Source organism: Phocoena phocoena, chromosome 3 (genome assembly GCF_963924675.1).
Source record: "Phocoena phocoena chromosome 3, mPhoPho1.1, whole genome shotgun sequence".
NCBI lineage: Eukaryota > Metazoa > Chordata > Mammalia > Artiodactyla > Phocoenidae > Phocoena > Phocoena phocoena.
In genome coordinates, this window is record NC_089221.1 from 92,126,409 (window position 1) to 92,146,720 (window position 20,312).

Below are 20,312 nucleotides of genomic sequence, written 5' to 3' on the forward strand. Positions count from 1 at the left end.
TTCTTTCTTCCTTCCTCCCTTCTTTACTTCCTTCCAGTAATTTTATTAGAGTAACTCTTAATCATTCTGGTTTGATATTCTCATGTCTGCTCTGTTTTCTTTTGATTATATTTTGTAATCTTTTTTTTTAATTTAGAAGTTTTTTCTAATTATAGTGTTTAATATTAGTTTTGTTCCCTTGCCTTTTCTTTTTCTTCAAGGATGCTTATTATTTATATCTTAGATCTTCTTTGCCTGTCTTCAGTATCTGTTACTATCTCAAATCCTTTATATCTCTCCCTGTTTACCTTGTTTTTCCTGTTCTCCATCTTCTGTTTTTCTTAGGCCTTATATGTTGTATTTATCCCCTCCTGTGTGCCTTCTGGCTTAGTCATATATTTCTGCATTTTTATTTCATTTCTTTTGTGTGTGTGTGTTCTGTTACCTTCTTTCTGAGTTTTTCTAATTTTGAATTATGTTCTTCCATGTTTTATGTCATTTCATCTTTTCAAAGTCTTTTTTTTTTTTTTTTTTTTTTGCTGTACGTGGGCCTCTCACTGTTGTGGCCTCTCCCGTTGCGGAGCACAGGCTCCAGACGCGCAGGCTCAGCCACTTTGAGGCATGTGGGATCTTCCCAGACCGGGGCACGAACCCGTGTCCCCTGCATCGGCAGGCAGACTCTCAACCACTGTGCCACCAGGGAAGCCCCTTCAAAGTCTTAGCTTATTTTGAAATAGTAGTCTACTGTTTGGGACTTTTTGTGGGGAGAGGGGTTCTCTATTTTGTGGCATGCTTTCATGGTTTATAGGGATGTTATTCTCCCCTTTTTTTCATTCTTCTTTCTTGTAACTTTATGTGGGATTTGCCCTCAATACTGTTCTGTTTTTCATTTTTATGTGAAAAATAGTCTCTTTGAACCTTTAGGAGGCAGAGTTGAACATGGCCTTTTTAAGTTCATAGAGCTTCCTTGTATTCACGAATATGGCAACCTGCTTTCCGATACTTCCCAGCTCTGTTCCCCTCACCTGCTTCTATCTCGATCTGTTCTTTCCCTTGCGTTACCCCATCCTGTTCAATTTTGATCCTACTCCCAGCAGTTTCTCCTCCTGGCAGAGAGTCCTAGGGCCGGTCTTGAAAGTTCATAGGGACTAGCTGCCTTAGCCCCTTCAGATCTTACTGTGGGCCCCTTGCTCACTCACTGTCGGCTCAGGCAAAACCCCTCCCAGTTGGCCCTCCTCACTTTCCTGTGTATACTTACTGGCTGTTCTGAGGTTTTCCAGTTGTCGGGTCCCTCAGTCTTGTTTCTTCCCTCTGCTTCTGCCCACACAGACACCGTTTAGGTCATGTGGATGCTGTTGGTGTCCCTACCTGCTTCTGTTTTGTTGTTCAGGAGGATACCTTATCTCTAAGCATTTGCTTTTGATGTGTATGTTCTCTATATTTGTGTGGGAATTCAGAGAGATTAAAAGAACGAGGCTGCCCCGGTCATCGGTCTAGAATGACCTATGGCAGGTTTTGAAAACTCATGTTTCATAATCTTAGACTGTTCAAGTAGAAAGGAAAGACCCTTTGTACTTGAGATCATCTACTTCCACATTTGACAGGCAACCCAGAGAGGTTAACTTGCTTACCCAAGGTCAAATGAGCAGCCAGCCCCAGAGCCAAGACAAGGCTACCAGTGTTCTTTCCTCATACAGGATGTTACAGAGACAGAAATTTTCAATTTTTACTTGGATGAAAACTTTACATTTTCCTTCTGATCATAAAAGTAACAAAAATGTGATAGATAAAACTGGAAAGGCAGCATTATAATATTTATACTGGACTCTGGTGAATTAAAACTTTTTTAAATGCTTTGTTGTTGTTTCTTAAGGTGTTTTGTGTTTTTTGGGAAAGTAGTTATTTTTTCATTAAAGAAAAAATAGAATGGTGTTAAGCTGGTGTAAAGCCAGCCATTGTTAATAGTCCTGATTGGTGAGAATGTTTCTTTTAGGAAAAAGAAATTGTGAGTGCTTTTAACTGGAAGCTGGCATGTACCCCAGTCTTGGATTTTAAAAGATGACCAGGAAGGTTTTTGTTAAAATTTAAGTCTCAAACACAGAGCAGCTTGTGCAGAGGATGATAAGAGGAGAATGGGAGACTTTTTGTCTGCTATGTCAGGGATTGATTCAGCTCCCTTTTGACTTAACTTATGGTCAAGATAATCTCATGTAATAGTTTTGTTGGCTGGTTTTACCCCTGGTGGTTACATCACAGTACCATTAGTTGACTCTCTTGCTTGTATACTTACAGTAAATATACTTAAAAATTACTCTTCCTTTCACTGGAAATGTCTTCCCAGTTCAGATACTGGGACCCAGGAAAGAACATGAAAAAAAAAAGGTTAGTCTTGCCAGGCTTATACCTTTTATAAAGATGAGATTTATGCAAGGAAGTGTCTGTGCCGTGCTTTCTCTGTTATATGCCTTGGTAAGTGATTCGTGTTTGAGGCTTTACCAGATGGTGGAAGAGCAAGTTTGTGTATAAATGTATAGTCTGTGGCTTTAGTAAGTTTTACCAGCTCTCTAAATATTACAGAACTATGATTAAGATGTAAAATATAAATGGTGCTTTTGTTCATCAGAAATAATCAAAGAGAGCTTCATAATCTGTTGAGTAATTATTTAATGGTGTTACTAGAACTAGTTGAATAAAATAAAGCTCATTATACATGGGCAAAAGTCGGAGTTTTAATAGTGATGGGAAGGGAAGAGCTAAGTAAAGGACCCCCAATACCAATGTGATAGGGAAGGCAGAGTGCTTCTGTATTTGTATCCTACTGCTGCGTAACAAATTGCCCCAAACTTACTGGCTTAAAACAACACACATTTATTATCTTACACATTTATTATCTCCTGTGCATCAGGATCCCAGGCATGGCTTAACTAGGTCCTCTGCAAGTTTGCCGTCAAGGTGTGGGCAGAGCTGCACGCTCGTGGACACTCAACAGGGAAAGAGTTCACCTCCAGGCTCACTCACATCATTAGCAGAATTTCTCTGTGGTTGTAGGATTCATGGCAGCTTGCTTCCTCAAAGCCAGCAATGGAGAGAAAGATTCTAGAATAAATCTTCTAGCAAGAGAGTCTTATATAATGTAATGCAATTATGGGAGAGACATCCCATCACCTTTGCCACATTGTGTTAGTTAAAGGCAGTCACACGTCCCACCCAGATTCAGTGAGATGGTAATCACACCAAGGAGACACAGGGATCATATGGTCAACTTGGAGTCTGTCCATCACAGCTTCCTGGGGGATCTGATGAAGAGTGCCACTATTAGCCTACAACAGTGATGATCGCCACACTTCTTTAGCTCTGTTTTGTGCCAGGCAGTATAGCAAGCATTCCGCATGCTTTATCTCACTGAGTTCTCATAATGACCTGTGATGAGAAAACCTTAACATTCCCATCTACAAATGAAGAGATTGTGAGGTTTAGGGAATTTGAATATCTTGCCTGAGATGATGGAGCTAGAAAGCACCTAAAGTCAGGGTATGAATCTAGGTTTCGTGGGAATCCATAGCTGTACTAGTCCCGTATTGTTTTTTAAGCTGCCCGGGCTGCCCTGGGGATCTCAGAGGGTGGGGAATAGGGCACAGGTTAATTTGGTTTAAGTATCTACCCTCCCAAATCAAACAGATGCTCAGACCCGCGCATGCGATTTGCACCAACACTAAACACCTTCTGGGGGAACAACCTGGTGGGAAAGTGGCGAAGGTTATATACGGTACTGATTTGATGCTTTCAGCATATTTTTATTTTGCGTTTAATACCAACAATTATTTTCGGTAACTGCATTTTTTAAAAGTACTACAGAAGGAGATATATCAGAACAAGCTTCTGAGCCCCTTTGAAATTGGTCAGTAGTGATACAGTACACCTTCTATTTCTAAGCTCTCTCTCTTTAGAGAGCAAGTGTTCTGAATTTTCTACGGCTTGACTTTTAGGAAGAAGACAAATATAATTTTCATTAAATGTAACGGAGAGAGTGTTTTCTTTAATCTTTCTCTTGTATGAGATACTTACAGAGGTAGTATGGATGCCTTCTCTTTGCCAGGATCTCCCTCCCCCCAATTCCTTCCTTATTTGTTTATACTCTTCGGTGCAGTGCTCTAGCTGTTTTGTTTTGTCAATGGCGGTTCCATTTGTGCTGAGCCTCTCTGTTTAGTTGGCTTGGTTCCCCACCCTACCCCTCAGGAGAACCTGGGCAAGGACTTCGAATGAGGGTAGAAATATCCTGGGTGGTATTACTTGTGATCCATCCCGTGTGACCCTGAGAAAGTAGCGTAACTTCTTAGCGTATTTTAAAAGGGAGTGGTGCCGACCCTCTTCCCACGATGGTTGAGAGGGTTAACGAATGAATGATGGCATTGCATTTTTCAAGAATGGAGTTTATAATACCCTTAGGTTTGACAGCTGAGACTAATGTGATGATTAAAGATCAGTGGCCTCTGTGGAATAAGATAAAACCCAGTGAAGAACATTAACAAAGCCATAAAGCTTCTTAGCATCACCGCATTACACAGGGTTTTTCCAACAAGGGCTCAAGTTCTCAGGCCAGTCTGTCTCAAGGCTGACTCACAGCTTTATCCCTGGATTGCACCAATTGCAGAGATGAGCCTAAAGGGTTTTATTCTTAGTGGTTGTAATGATGATATTGCTTGCTTTTATTGAACATTTTTGCATATAGGCAGTTTCACTCCTTTATGTGGCTTGAGACAAGTATTTATATAGATTTTAAATTTGCTTCATCATCATGATAGGAGAGTGGAAACCTAGAGAAAAGGCTCAGGGTATGTATTAAGCTCCAGATGAAATTCAGGAAAAGCAAAATTCCATCCTATCTAATCCCGATCTTTTTTGTTTTTTTCTTTGCCTTTCAAACCGAAAGTCTGTAGTTGCAGGAGAAATCCAGCTTCCTAATGATAGTGACCTCCAGAAATTCATGGCAGGCAAGATGCTACAAGCCCAGGCTTTCTGGCTTTGCTGTACTGTAGGATCAGTCAAAAATGCAGTATAGGTTGGAGGACCCTGGGTAAAATTCTCTGTAATAATAGAAGGGAAAAAAAGCAGTAGCATGTTGCTTAAGACCATTTCTTATTTTGCTCAGCTGAAATTACGTGAGCTGTTTCTATACAGTAAGGAGGCGAAAGTAATCCCTCATCTGCAAGTTTTGCTAGAAGAAACCGCCACTGCTTTCTGTTCAGAAAGTTGTTGCTGAGTAATTGACTTTGGTAGCTAAAGCTGGCTTGATGGGAGCTGGAGGGACTTAGAATTCCCTGCTTTGTACCCCCTTATGTCTACTTTTCTATTTCGGTGCTCCCAGGGGGTTGAGGAGAGAGCTATTGGGGTTTCCTAACTCTCCTCTGCTATTGTAAGGCATAACGTTCATGTTTCCTGGAGTTCACCAGAGGTGGTTCAGGGTAAGAGACCAAAGGGGGATCACTCTGCTGCCACTTGAGGTCTTTAGGTAAATGGTAAGGAGGAGTTAAGCCCCCAGCTCGGGGAGCTGGAAGGGAGTAGAGGCGAGAAGGCTGTGGCTACAACGGCCTCAGCCCCTTGATGGCATACGCAGGACTCTGAGGGCTTTGCAGAGCATTCTGTTCGCTATCTGGGTTTTAATAAATAGTCCCTGTGCATTTGCTCTGTTTTCATCTATAAAGTGGTTGTATCATCAGGATATGCAATGATAACAAATAACCCCAAATGTTCAGTGGCTTAAATTATCAAAGGTTTATTTTTTGGCTTCTTGCTGGGAGCTCACTGGAACTGGTAGGAAACTCTGCTGCATTGTCCTCACCCAGCCTCCCAAGCTGATAGCCTCTACCATCTGGAGTGTTGCCCAGGGGAAGAGAATATGGGAAAGCCTGCAGAAGCACTTAAAGGCTTCTAGGCAAAAATGGTGTATATTCACTCATATCTTGCTGGACAAGCAAGTCACATGGCCTTATTCAGCTTCATGGGGGAGGAGGAATATTCCTCCGCGTGCATGGATGGAGGTGAACCAGAGTCTTGGTAAACGCCCCTGCAGGCTGCCACCAGGGTGCTCATGTTTATGAGATGTGCATCCCTTATGGTGGTCCTGGCGGTGCCCCACATACATAAGAAAATGCTGGAGAAAAATGAACACCATTTGAAAAAGGATCTTGTTAATGGATTATGAAAAAGTGGATGTCTTCTTATCATTCTTTAAAATTTTCTATAATGTACTTAAAGTTGTAACTTAAAATTGAAAAATTTGTGCAAAAGTTAAGTGGTAACAGGAGTAATACTCCTTTTCCTGTTTGGTTGTCATTGTTATATTACCTTCTTAAATGAGGCTTTACTGGAATACCTGCCCATAAGTGACTCTCATATGGAGGTGCAGTATACAGCTTGACCTAGCCTGTGTCCTTGTGAAACAGAATACCGGAAATCACATAGCCTCCTGGGTTAAAAAACGCTCTCGGAAACTCAGGTTAGTGAGAGGCATGGGCAGTGTGATACTTGAACTGGGCCTCATTTTAACAGGCCAGTCCTCCTTGTGTGGGAGGCCGCCAGGGCAGGAAGGCACTGATTGCTCACAGGATATGGCTTTGTCTGTCCTGGGTGCTCCCCACTCATCTGCCACTTTTAACACACGGATGTGCCCCATTCCTGGGCTTGGTCTTGTGTAGTTTAATGGGAGCTGTTTAACAAGAGTGTTTTTTTGAGTTCTTTAGGCTCCTGCAGGTGACGGCTTGTTTCGTCCTGCACTGTTGCCCTTGTGGGAATTGACGCACTTCTCCCGGCACCACAGCTTGGAAAAGCTCAAGGGATTTCTTCGTTCAGCTTGGAGAGCAAGGCTTCCGCTCAGCTTCGGCTGGGCGCGATGAGTGTGCATGGAATGGGTGAAGCGTGTTTAATGAGATACCTCAAGGGGATTTGGCTTTGTAACGTCAAATCAGCTATGAGCTATGTCTTCTCAGTCATTCATTGATCTGGAGGCTAGGAGTTTCGATAATTATTTTCCAGTATTCTCTTTTCACTGGGAAAAGAATCTCCAGGGCACCACTCTATCGTCTCCTCTTCCCCCCCAACCCCTCCAATTCTGTCCATGTTTCTCATGCACCAGCAGAGAAGTCTGCTTGGAAGCTGCGACCACATTTCCCTTCAAGGTAGGTGTCATAGTGACCCTCCCTATGGCACCTAGCACCATATCATAGTTTAGGAAATCAAGATATATCTATTATTTTAGGGGAAGTATTAAATTATAGAGGCTTTCCACCATTGTGAAAAAACATACATATGGAAAAATATAGGAATGTAACCTTTGCCTTCAGCTGAGAAGTTTTTTCCTCTAAGACGTTCTTGTTGCTACTCCCAGGTGAACTCCTAAGTTCCAAATAGACATTATGAATCTTTTTTATCCTTTCAGCTGCAAGCGCTGTTCTGTCTGACTGAATTATCGGGCTTCCTGTTGAGTCTTGTTCATACTCATGCCCTCCAGGCGGACTTTCCAGTTAGAGGCAGGGGGAAGATGGTACGACACCAGCTCTCATGCTCTTGTTATCTGGGTACCAACCATCTGATCTCCCTGCAAGCCAGGCAGCCCCACAGGAGCTCACCTCTCAGATAGCTCCTAACAGCCAGCAGGGACACCTAGAGTGGGCTTGGTGTTTATCAGTTGATCCTGTGCCTTTCTCTTGAATAAACACTTACGCATCTTCATTTTTAAGTGGATTTTACAGTTTCTTGTCTGCCTTGGTGGTGGTGGCGGCCTGTTGACCTGTAAAGACTGAAGGAGGAGGAATAAGTGGGGAATTTCAGGGAGAGTGAGAGCTCGTGGAGTTTGTAAGGGGAAGAGTTTCACAGCAGTTTATAGCCCTAGAGAACTGAATATGGGAAACCCCAGAGCAGGAACCAGCAAGATGACAAAGTAGTACGAGTCATGGCATCCACAAGATCAAGGTCAGACTGGGCATCATCTCATAACTATTGTAAGATCAGGAACTGGTGACCTTCGTGAGAGCGTCAGCTACGTACGCACATACACATACTACACACATGCAGGTGCATGCATGCACACACACACTCACATACACAGTTTGAAGATGGGAAAAAAGACCAGGGATAAAAGCTCATAGATATTCTGCGGGGATGGAGAGAAGCAGTATTCTGCTTATGGAGAGAAATAAGCTTTTTCATTTACTGACAGGTACTATCTGTGAGACACTGTCATTTTGTGGACTTCTGTTGTTCCTCTTAAAGTGTGATGGATCACAGGTGAAAAGGCATAACTTCATGGGAAGAGTATTTGTGGCCTGTCAGGGTTTTGCTCTGGTTAGGAAAGCTTCCATGTAGATGGGACTTTCACTTGTCCTTCCTCCTGGCCTCTGGTTCCATTTACTTCCTGTGTGTTGGACCTTGAGTGGAGGTTATTTGATGTTTTGGGTTGTCACTAAGAACAGAAGTTCACATCGCTGTTTCTCTGAAAGTCACCATCTCACAAAGGTCTGTGGTACAGGTTCCTCTCCAGCCTTATTTCTGGAGCTCTGAGCAGCACCCAGGAAGTTACTACATTCATAGTGATCAAGCTGTTGTTCATAGGTATGGTCCCTGCCGTGATTTATACCAACGTATTTATCATACTTTGCTGAGTACTTCTGTTTCAGGTAGCAGTCTGTTTTGAAGGCTTTGTGTCCCTGCCCAGTAGCTTCTGGGTTACACCATTGGAAGCCTGGCAGATTTAGGAACGGGGAGGACATTGGACGTGGTGGGTGAGAAGCCTTACCTCGCCCGCCTGCCCCCAGCCCTGAAAGTGCAAAGCTGGCAAGTACGTGTGGCTCTTGGCGTTAGGAAAACCTTGCCGAAAATGAAGTTAAAATTCCTCCGCTGGACAGGAAATTAATCAGGACTGAACGCAGTAGACAGGGGCAGAAGCTTGACTCCTTGTTCTGTCGCTGACTAGTGTTTTATTATTATGTAAATGAGATTAAATGTACAATGACTGGTTGGGGGTTGAGGAGGAGGGAGAGAAGTGAGGATGAACAGGTTCCTTAGGATTTAAACTCAAGGTGCAAAAATGTTTTTATAGCATCTGCTGCTTCTTAATCCTTCAAATGCTGAGCAAGGGAAGCTCCTCGGCTTCTTGAAACGCAGCAATTTATTCGTCCCATCGCACGCCTAGGTCACCCGCAGCGAACCAGGCTGTGTGCCAGGTGCTAGGGCTAAGTCATGAAAACACCTAGCCCCTGCCTTCCCGGAGTTTATAGTCTAGTAGGAAAGGATATTGGAAAACATTATGTGTGCAGATAACCAGCCAGATAAGAAATGGTGTCATACAATTTAGGATTATTTGCTTGAAAAGTGGCTGAAACATACCCTAGCAAACTTCAGCAAAAAAGGAATGAATTGGTAAAAAGGAAAAAATGAGCAGCCATAAAAAGAACTTGGGAAGAAAGCTCTGGGGATAGAGGTAGCAGGAACTGGAGGGCAGTCTCATCAGGACCCTCAGTCAAGTGAAGTGACAGCATGCAACTTTAGATCCATTCACTCAAGATTCAGATTCCAAAACAAAGGTATCTGCCCACTCTGTGGCTGAGGAAAAACAGGAGGTGTGGATAGTGTGCAATGGCAGAGGGACCTTTCCCCAAAGAGCAAATGAGAGCTAGAAAGGTAAAGAGACTCAGATGTGCACCAGGGGCTTTGTAAAGTTCAGCTATTGTGTCTTCTGGGATTCATGGCCAATGCGCAGGTGTATGTTTATTTGGGGCATACTCAACATTGAGGTTGGGATGGTTTGAGGCCATAAAACTTAGAATCACTCACCTGTAGGTGTGTCAACTCATTGGCACTTGTGTCTTGTTCTCTCGATCCCAGTGCGAGCAGTCCCACCTCATGAGAGAGCATGAGGACGTCCAGGAGCGAACGACGCTTCGATACGAGGAACGCATCACCGAACTCCACAGCATCATTGCTGAGCTCAATAAGAAGATAGACCGTTTGCAAGGCACCACCATCAGGTAGTCAGCTCCAAGTCAAGGCTCTCTCTCTGCCCGTCCGGGTGATAACCTGGGTTTCGGATTTGAAGTCACCCCTATGAATTATAACAATGTTTTACTTGGAACTAATATTTTTACAGTTGATAAGTATTATCTCTTTACTTTGTTAACCATGTGCTTTCCCGTCCATTATTCTCTTCTGACCTTGATCCTCGTGGTAACCGTGAAAGGTAGACAGGGTGGGAGTTGTAATCCTCAGTTGACTGATGAGGGGAGGCTGAGTGAGATGCTTTATCAGCAGGTTGTAAATGGAGCCTCTTCTGTCTTAGAGACCAGCATCCCTACCAGCCCTTTTTTTTTTTGCGGTATGCGGGCTTCTCACTGCTGCGGCCTCTCCCGTTGCGGAGCACAGGCTCCAGACACGCAGGCTCAGCGGCCATGGCTCACGGGCCCAGCCACTCCACAGCATGTGGGATCTTCCCGGACCGGGGCACGAACCCACGTCCCCTGCATCGGCAGGCGGACTCTCAACCACTGCGCCACCAGGGAAGCCCCCTACCAGCCCTTTTATTCACCAGGTCTGTTCTAAATATACAAACTCAGTGCATCCCTTGGGGATTTTGAGAGATTTATGAACGTGGCTTTTAACTAAACATCACATATGCTTCTAGATAATCTAAAAAAATTTTGAGCTCACTTGAAGTTGACTCACCAACATTGACATAGCCTCGTACAAACTCCTAAGGCGGGCAGTTGGGGAGGAGCGAGATTTGCTCTATCACGTTATTGGTGGAAAAGCTGGGGCTTAAAAATGTTAAGTGACTACTTTGAAGTTACCCTTAAGAGAGGACAGATAGAGATGGAGTTAGAACCCACAGTATCTCTGCCTTTACTCAGTTTTCTTTCCATAAAAGTGATTGTTGGGGATTCTTCCTTCCTTGCTCATCAATCAGCTGGCCCCTGAGTCTCCTGCACACAGCACTTAGTTGGTGTGTCTGCCCGGCTGTCCACAAGAGGGGTTTGCCTTAAGTGACTTACTGAGCCAAGGAAGAGAACTTTTATCTTCCTGCCCATGCTGAGGGAGTAGCCCTCAGGAAAACAAATGGTTAGCATCAACTTTTATGGAGAAAGAGTGCTTTGTACTCTGCCTGTTTGTATAGGCCTCAGTTAAAACAGTTTTAGAGGCAGCTTCTTCAAACTCTCCCTCTAGAAGTCCTGGGTTAGAAGAAACTTTGGATGCATTTTGTTCCAACTCTAAGAGTTACAGTGATGATGGGGCTACTTGATGAGAGTACTGGTGGGCCTCTGTTTCAGGGCAAAGTTGTGGAAAAATTTGCACTGAATTGGAGGCACAGAATACGTCTCATTCCAATTTAGAACCTCAAGCCTTTTAAATTGTATACTGGTCTTCAGAGTGATTGTAGGTTAGAAGAGCAGAGAAGAATTTTCAGCCCAAAGAAATGATTATAGCAGACTTTACGGAGGCTGACAGAGTACACTGGGAAATTTGTAATTTCCATTAAAACATGCTGCACTTTTAAACACTTGAGAAGGTGAAGGCAAATGGACTCAGTGAGTTGTGAAAAAAATGCATCACGCATCACCTAGAAAGCTCAATTTCAGGATGTTTAAATTGAATATAATGGCCAAACTCCTTCATGTTAAAATACAGTGAGCTTCTTTTTTTTTTTTTAACATCTTTATTGGAGTATAATTGCTTTACAATGGTGTGTTAGTTTCTGCTTTATAACAAAGTGAATCAGTTATACATATACATATGTCCCCATATCTCTTCCCTCTTGCGTCTCCCTCCCTCCCACCCTCCCTGTCCCACCCCTCCAGGCGGTCACAAAGCACCGAGCTGATCTCCTTGTGCTATGCGGCTGCTTCCCACTAGCTATCTATTTTACGTTTGGTAGTGTGTGTATGTCCATGCCACTCTCTCACTTTGTCTACAGTGAGCTTCTTGAGCATAAACATTTATCGGTGCCTTTTATTTAAAGGAAGATTGCATCTGTACAGATATCACATTAAATTCTGCCAGTTTTCATTATATAAATGCGCTAGCCCCTCCTCGAAGTGGGGACTCCCTGCAAGGCTGGAAGACTAGCAGACATGTGAGCCAGTAAGGCAAGGCTCTTCTTGTCCTCTGAGCTCTAGTAGCCAAGGTATCTCCCAGCCTCCATCACTCCAGGAAATTGGTTTGCTCTCAGGTCCTGAGATGCGATAACAGACCCAGTGCAGGAGGAGCCAGATGCCTTGGACGAACTCTAACTGCCCTGGCATATCCAGGCTATAGAGAATTGTCATGCTAATCAGGTACATTCCTGGCACCTTATAGACTTCCTTGTCACTTCAATCCGGGCCTGAATTAAGAATTTATTGGAAAAGCTGAAAAATCATCAATAAGGAAATGGTTTATGATATATCCACATTTAAGCCATACTGAATTACATAAGAAAAAGATATGACAGTCTCATAGTTTAAATTTTTTTTCTCAGGCAGGTCACAATCAGAGAACCAGGGACCTTCTGTGACTGCCCTGGAAGACTCTCCCATCTTTTATAGCCACAGGGCTACTGTAGTCAAGAATCAGCCACTGCAGGTTGCTGAATTCCAACATAAGTTGAATTCAAAGCCACATCAGATCTCTTAGGGTAAAGGTTAAGCACTGATAGGAAAAGATGAAGTGGTGAGAATTTAAATGGACACATTTGGATAGATTCAAATGAATCAAAATGCCTAGAGCCTGCAAATGCCACTGAATTTCCCCTCCTGCAGAAGCAGTCCCACTCCCAGTCTGATAAAGTTAGTCCTACCTTGCTTGGAGACTGTAGCAATCTGATCCCAGGTAGAGGGTACCAGATACATTCATACCTCACGGGCTACTCCATTCCTCTTTATCTTTAGGCCTAAAAGTAGCCAAATTCAATCATGCCCCAGGGGAATAAGTAGAAAATCCAACCTTGGAAGATACAGTTAAAATATGTAAGAGATTTATAAGATTTTATTCATTTATATTCACAGAAACTTGAGAAGAATATGTATAGGATTAGGGCCTAAGTGTTCTAGACCAGGGAGGGAGGAATATAGTGTTAGACTGATGATGAATTTATTGATACAGCTGTTTCTGTCAGACATTCTGGATGTAGTGTGTTAGCTCCAGCAGTTTGATTAAATGAAAACTAGAGTCATTGGAGGATTACATTAAATAATGTTGAACTGCCAGAACTCCCCTAGTATCACATAGGCGTCTGGAGGCCGTGGGAGTCGGGAATGTTGGGTGGGAGCTGACGTCATTAAAATGGGGTCTTTGATGCCACTTCACTGCTGGAGTCAGTGTGGGCTTGTCTCTTGTACTGGTCCACAGGGCTGCAGTAGGAATCAAAATGATTCGACCTGTAGAGATTTTTGATAATGGCTAATTGATCACGGGGTCTCCAGGATGACTAGACTACATAATTTCTTGCTTTTTTATGTATATATGCCATTTCCTTTTTATTCTCTTACTTTCTCCTCTTATATAAGGTGAGTTGGTATCGGTGGAGCTTAGCATTTAATAGTTAGGGTACGTGATACCTAGGTGAATTTGTCATTAAACTAGAAGAGGAAGGCTCACCTAACAATGGATATAATTACCGATGGGACTTTGGGTCTCCCATTTTGATGAGAAGGTGAGTACATTTACATTTGAACGAGGGATAGTTACAGAAGCTTGATGTCATTGCTATTGCAATTTGGAAATTTAAGTACGTGTGAGAGGATGTGTATGGTTGTCAAGTAGCCAAAGACAGTAGTATGGATGGATGTTGTAGACAGTACTGTAGACAGCATGAAGGATGTTGTCTGGCACCTGGTACCATTCCCACCCCTTCTCTCTACTCTCCCCCAAATCAAAGAAGATTGACCCTGGGGACTACTTCCCAAACTCCCTTAACAGCTGGGCTCTGGGATACAGTTTTGGTTCTGCCAGTGAGATGCATTCACCTGGACCTGGAAGGCTGAAAGGAGGTGGGAGCCGTCATCCCTCAGGCCATAATGGTGGCAGCTGACATACAGGCTTTGGTGAACATGAGGTCCTGCATTGACTGGCCTGACCCTGGAGCTGTGGGCAGGTGTGAAGGCAGCAACAATTTCCTCATCCTGGAGGGGACCACGGCTCTGATGGCAAATCTGACGGCCCCAGTTGGGCTCCACCCATCCTTCTCTTCTCTAGTCCTTCCTTCCGATGGTTTTGTAAGCACGAAACTACCTAAATTAAATCCTACTTGAAACACCCAGAAGAGTTTGTTTTCCTAACTGAACCCTGCCTAATGTGTCCTAAATCTCACCTGCTTGGAATAAACACTGAACAGTTTGGATTTATGGCCTTCTAAAATTTTTTATTGATGAATATTTTAAACAAATTGGATCATATAGCGCACACTGTTTTGTAATATGTGCTTTTTCACTTAACTGTTTGTTGTGGCTTTTTTTTTAATGCTCATCTGACTTGGGGGGATTATATAATGGGATGGGTAAAATGGAAAAATACGTCAGTAGCTCACTTTGGATCTGGGGGAGGAAAAAAGATGTCTAAGCAAATTAAACATGAGATCTTTTGTTTCCCAAGGAGATTATTTTCTTTTCCCAAAAGCTGCTCTCATAACATCAACCTTTCACTGCCAACTCTCATGAGTAGTTCATGATTTCTACTTCATTTCCCATTTGCTTGTTAGCCCACAGCTGCCTGGCTTCTGACCCCAACAGTTTGCCAAAGCTCCCTCTGCTCTGTACTGAATTGTGCCCCCCACCTCCAGTTCACATGGTGAACCCCTCGATATGACAGTGTCTGGAGATGGGGCCCTTTGGGAGGTCATTCGGTTTAGTCGAGGTCATGAGGATGGGGACCACATGATAGGATTAGTGAGTGTCCTTATAAAAAGAGATGGCAGGGCTTCCCTGGTGGCGCAGTGTTTGAGAGTCCACCTGCCGATGCAGGGGATGCGGGTTCATGCCCCGATCCGGGAGGATCCCACATGCCGCGGAGCGGCTGGGCCCATGAGCCATGGCCACGGAGCCTGTGCATCCAGAGCCTGTGCTCTGCAGCGGGAGAGGCCACAACAGTGAGAGGCCCGTGTACCGCAAAAAAAAAAAAAAAAAAAAAAATCTGTTCTTTAAAAGAATGATGACCGTTTCAGGGCAAGTCGGCCTTTAATTGCAAGAGAGACAGAATGTGTTTCAGAAGACAGACCACACACTCAGGTAGACTGGTCTAGCTGGACATAGTTGACTGACAGTTACCAAAAGGTAGGCAGATGTTCTTCTGGGTCTTGTTCATCAGTCACTCCAATCCAGTGACAAGGTATGAATGTGCACCCCCAAAATAAAACAGGTATAGAGACTGCTACTGAAGTTAATATTTTTATCAACTGCTGCTGATTCCATAATACTTCAGCTCAAGGTCCGGAAAGCATGATAAGAATTATACTTTCATTGACTTTTTCCTTTTCTAATTAGATCATTTCACCCCTAGCTAATAATGAGAAAGAATCTTTAAAAAAAAAAAAGAAATCTTTTCTTTAGGCCATCATATTATTGTTTTGTTGGTAACTAGATTTAGGAATTAGGCTGTGCTGCTAACTGGTTGTATAGTCTTAGGTAAGTCGCTTAGCCTCTGGAAGCTTCAGTGGTCTTATCTGTAAAACAAAGGTATTGATCCTGTCTTAGGTGATCACCAAGATCCCTTCCAGTCTGCCAGTCTGTGACTTGTCTGCCTCTGCTAGTTACGTAGCTGTGTGTACAATCTAATCCCTGCCCCCTTAGGAGAGTTTTTGGGTTTTTTTGTTGTTAAGCTAGTAGCGAGCATTAAACATTGCAACTTGAAACTAAGCAACATGGAAGCACTTCACAGATGCTTTGAAGTAAATGAAATAATGTACATTTAGAATCCTGTGAGATGATCCAATTCCCAAGAAAAACACCTGAGAACTTTGTAATTCCATAATTAGGAAACTGCCACAGTAGCTTACAATTAGCAACATTTATCACTTTATCAGAGCTTCTGTTTTTTTTGACTTAAATCGATCACTTCTTGGACCTTTTCATATTTTCTTCCTTTTCATCACCGGCATTAGCAGTTAGTGTTCTTGGGGGAGGCATTTTTTTCCCCAAAGAAATAAGATGTCACCAAGAGTTACCATATACACCATGGAAGGAAGCAAACAATAAAGTCACTTTGAGATGCAGGTGCTGTGTCATTTGCTAGACACCCTGCCCAGCTAGGTGACGCCCTGCTGCGCAGAGCAGCCTTAAAAACACATCTCGAATTCTTGCCTTTGTAAAACTGCCATGGATCAGCAGGGTGTTTCTGACTTCTTGTTCCATTTCTCTGGATGGACCAATGCTTCTGAATAAAACAGGAGAGAGAGAACCCCCAGCATCAGCCTTCTGCAAATGCTGCAGTCCCAGATTGACTGTCGACTTACAAAGGGCCCGGAGACCATTGGCTTTTGTCACTTTCCAGTCCCAGATTCCAATCTCCTTTCAGGAACGATGCCGATAAGGATGTTCAGGAGATGACGAAGATACGCAACTCCAAGATTTTTTACCAAGTCTGCTGGAGAAACAGGGTTGCACAAATTTTCTCATGTTAGGTTCAGTTTAACCTTTTTTTTTTTTTTTTTTTTTTTTTTTATTGAGGTACGCGGGCCTCTCACTGTTGTGGCCTCTCCCGTTGCGGAGCACAGGCTCCGGACGCTCAGGCCCAGTGGCCATGGCTCACGGGCCCAGCCGCTCCGGGGCATGCGGGATCCTCCTGGACCGGGGCACGAACCTGCGCCCCCTGCATCGGCAGGCGGACTCTCAACCACTGTGCCACCAGGGAAGCCCCAGTTTAACCTTTTAATGCCTCATTTTTGGGACACAGAAATGCACGCGATCTTCTCACAAGGTTGCTTTCTACCTCTGACTACTGTTTACGTTGTTTGCTTGTGTTGTTTTGCACTGTAACCTTTATTATGGTTACCATAAGGGGGAACCTGAACCATGGGTGGTATGTGCTCACCTCAGCCTCTCCCTGTGAGGTCAAAAACACAGACCATCTGCACGTCCCTGCTGCTTATTTTATCTGTTTCCATGAGAGTTCTCAGCAGTACTTACTCCTTCCTCTGAATTCCTCGATTTCACACATTTTTTTCCCTTTATTTCTGCCATCTAACCCTGATTATTTGCTTCCTTCAATACAATCAGTTCTCCTTCTGATCAAAATTGCCCACTCAGCAAGTGGCCTGAGTGCTCCTCCCGCCTCATGGTTCCATCCTGCACCCCATTTTGGTTTCAGCTATCCCGAACCTCTATCCCAAGCTCCACATGTCCATGTTCACGTTCACGGGCCCCTCTGAGTCTCTGCGTGTGCCCTTGCACCCTCGTGACCTATCTAAAACCTGCTTGCCTTTAGACTCATCTTCAGTGCTGCTTCATCCAGGAAGTCTTCCCTGGTCACTGCACACCTGCAGCCCCAGATGCTCCTCCTGTGTCCGCCCAGAGCATCCTTCTTAGGTTAGAATTTGTTCTGAACATATTTGACTCCCAGAAGACAGCATCTGTTTGGTTTTTGCCATCCTATCCTTGTTTTGGTGCTCAATCCAATACCTTGAATGAGGATCCTTAGTTTGCCTTTCATGACACTGAAAGCCTTCTGCCTAAGGTGACATTTCTAGTGTGGTATCATTCTTCAGTCTGTGCTCTGACCTCAGTAAGGAATGTTTCCCTCAGCAGCTTCCTTCTCCCACCCCTCCCCTATTCACTCCTTTATAAAATCCATCCTAATAAAGTAATTTTTACAAAGCAGGAGATTTGGCAGGCACTGTGTGTTTTGGGACCTGCCAAGCCAAGAGGGTTGAAGGCGGCTATGAAAGATTTTTCAAATGCCATTTATACCAGAGATACAGCGGCAGCATTTATCTGGCTTTTTTGGCTGGAAAACAGCCTCAGCCAAGCTGAAGCTGATTACATTGGCCATGCAACAAAGAATTTATTCATCATACACAAAATCTCCCCTTGACTAAAATCAGGGTTTTAACTGCTGATTGAAAGGAGAGCTGATGTATCAGGGCACAATTACCCTCTAGACCAAAAAGGTGACTCTTAAGAATACTTTTTAATTGTTTTCTTTCCTAAACCTAATTATTGTTGACTTTGCAGATGTCTAATAATTTAACTTATTCATAGAACGTTAACCTATATTTTTTGCCTTCACCACTCCCATTCTGATTCATATTTTGACTGTCTGGGGGTTTTATACCTGTTTAAAGTCTTCCCAGATTTCTGTGTGGCTCTTATTAGAAATACTTTATAAAGCAGGGGCTCAACTGAATTCCTTCCCTGAAAGGATGTTGATTTCTTGAGAGAACCAAGAACTCTGGAGAGTTCTTCCCGTTTCTCTAATATAGATGTGTCTCCCCAGCTTCAAACGGCAGTTGCCTCTTCCCCAGTTTCCAATGAATACCACTCACCGTCTTGGTCCACCCAAAACTGTGGACATTCTGCCCACCCCACGCCCGGTTGTCAGCAACTTGAAGTGAATGCCAGGTTGAGAGAATCTCTTCTCTTCCTTCCTTTCTTCACAGACAGCCTCCCCCTGGGGCTGAGCAGGTACACCTGTGGACTTTCCAACCTCAGAGTTAAATCCCTTGACAGTTTTCTTTTCTGGCTTACTTGCAAAATAAATGCTTCAAAGAGGGCTAATTTTTGCTCTGTCCATTTCTGTCTCCAGCGTGTGTGTGGTGTTTGTGGTGGTGTGGGGAGAAGGTCTGCGTGTGCTTTGAAATAGATATTACAATTTTGAGTTTTCTTAGCTTGCCCATAGCTAATTCAGAGACCAGAGGTTGTGAGGGCTCCATGAGAGGCTGAGAAGGCGGTGGGGTGTGCTTGTGCAGATGAGACACGGCTGCATTTCAATGTTGTCTTCCTGCCAGCAAATGCAAATTGGAGGAAATAGACCATTGTGTGGTATTCTCTCACTCACTGATTCCGTTCTCCTCCTCACCCCATCCTCCTTTCCTATCCCCTAACTCCATTTACTTCCTTTAGAGAAACTAAGTGTGATATTTCTCAGACATGCTGACCCATATATACTTCTCGGAGCATTGGTTTTGATCGGTACAGATGAGGTGCTGGTTTTCTAGTCGCTGCAGCCTCAATACTCCTTCCTCTTCCCAGAAGGAAACCCACCAGTGGGACCCTGCGGGTGATGATCTGAGCCACTCCTATTCACCAGACTTTTGATACTTCTCCCCACCGTGGCCTCAGTGCTAGTAGTCTCAGTTCTTTTTCACCTCGGAATTTGAGGGGGTGAAGAAATCTAATTTCTTGAGGAAATCTTTGAAAGGGAAAAGTTTCTGGTAGGCTGGTAGATGAACCTTGTTTGGTGTATAGGTACGGATGTTGACACAGAAGCAAACTTTCAGTTTCAAACGCTGACCGTAGATGTGCCCATCTATTTGGTCTGAGAGGAATCCTGATGCATGTGGCCCGGAGAGGAGACCTGTCTGTTTTCTTTCTGAGTGTCTTTATCTTGTCCTTAAAAGACATATTCTCTAGGGATTTGTCTTATATCTCTTGTCAGTGGAGGCTGACTTCCTTTTTTTTCCCTCAGGGAGGAGGATGAGTACTCAGAACTGCGATCAGAACTCAGCCAGAGTCAGCACGAGGTCAATGAGGACTCTCGCAGTGTGGACCAAGACCAGACCTCTGTCTCCATCCCTGAAAACCAGTCCACCATGGTCACTGCGGACATGGGTGAGTCTGCCTGCCATTACCACAAAGCCGGAGTTCGGTTTCTGGATTGTAATAGGAACTTTAGAAACATAAGGCAGCCTGAATTAAAATTTAATTAGTCAAGGAGCTTATTGAGTAGATGAAGGCACATCCATTTCAGGTCTTGACATACTTCTTTATTGGTCAAAATGGAACCAAAGAGCTGAATTCCCTTTCTGCCTTATGATTCAAATATATGTCACCTTCTGCTTGAAAATTCTGGAAGTAGGGAACCAGTTAAAAAGGCTGTGGCAGGGCTTCCCTGGTGGCGCAGTGGTTGAGAGTCCATCTGCCGATGCAGCAGACGTGGGTTCGTGCCCTGGTCCGGGAAGATCCCACATGCTGCAGTGCAGCTGGGCCCGTAAGCCATGGCCACTGAGCCTACGCGTCCGGAGCCTGTGCTCCGCAACGGGAGAGGCCACAACAGTGAGAGGCCCGCGTACTGCAAAAAAAAAAAAAAAAAAAGGCTGTGGCAGTGTTCCAAGTTATAGTAAAATCTGAACTGAGGTGGCAGGAATGGAAAGGGTGGAGTAA

The 20,312-nt window shown here is 43.9% G+C and overlaps 1 protein-coding gene across 2 annotated transcripts in view; it reads left to right on the forward strand.

The window, feature by feature from the left end:
• MCC (MCC regulator of WNT signaling pathway) overlaps positions 1-20,312 on the forward strand; it is a 430,319-nt gene that overhangs the window by 324,018 nt on the left and 85,989 nt on the right. For both annotated transcript variants that reach the window (XM_065873958.1, XM_065873959.1), the window contains 2 exons: positions 9,859-10,001; positions 19,618-19,760. In XM_065873958.1, the coding sequence (XP_065730030.1) occupies positions 9,859-10,001; positions 19,618-19,760 (286 nt within the window). The remainder of the gene's footprint in view (positions 1-9,858; positions 10,002-19,617; positions 19,761-20,312) is intronic.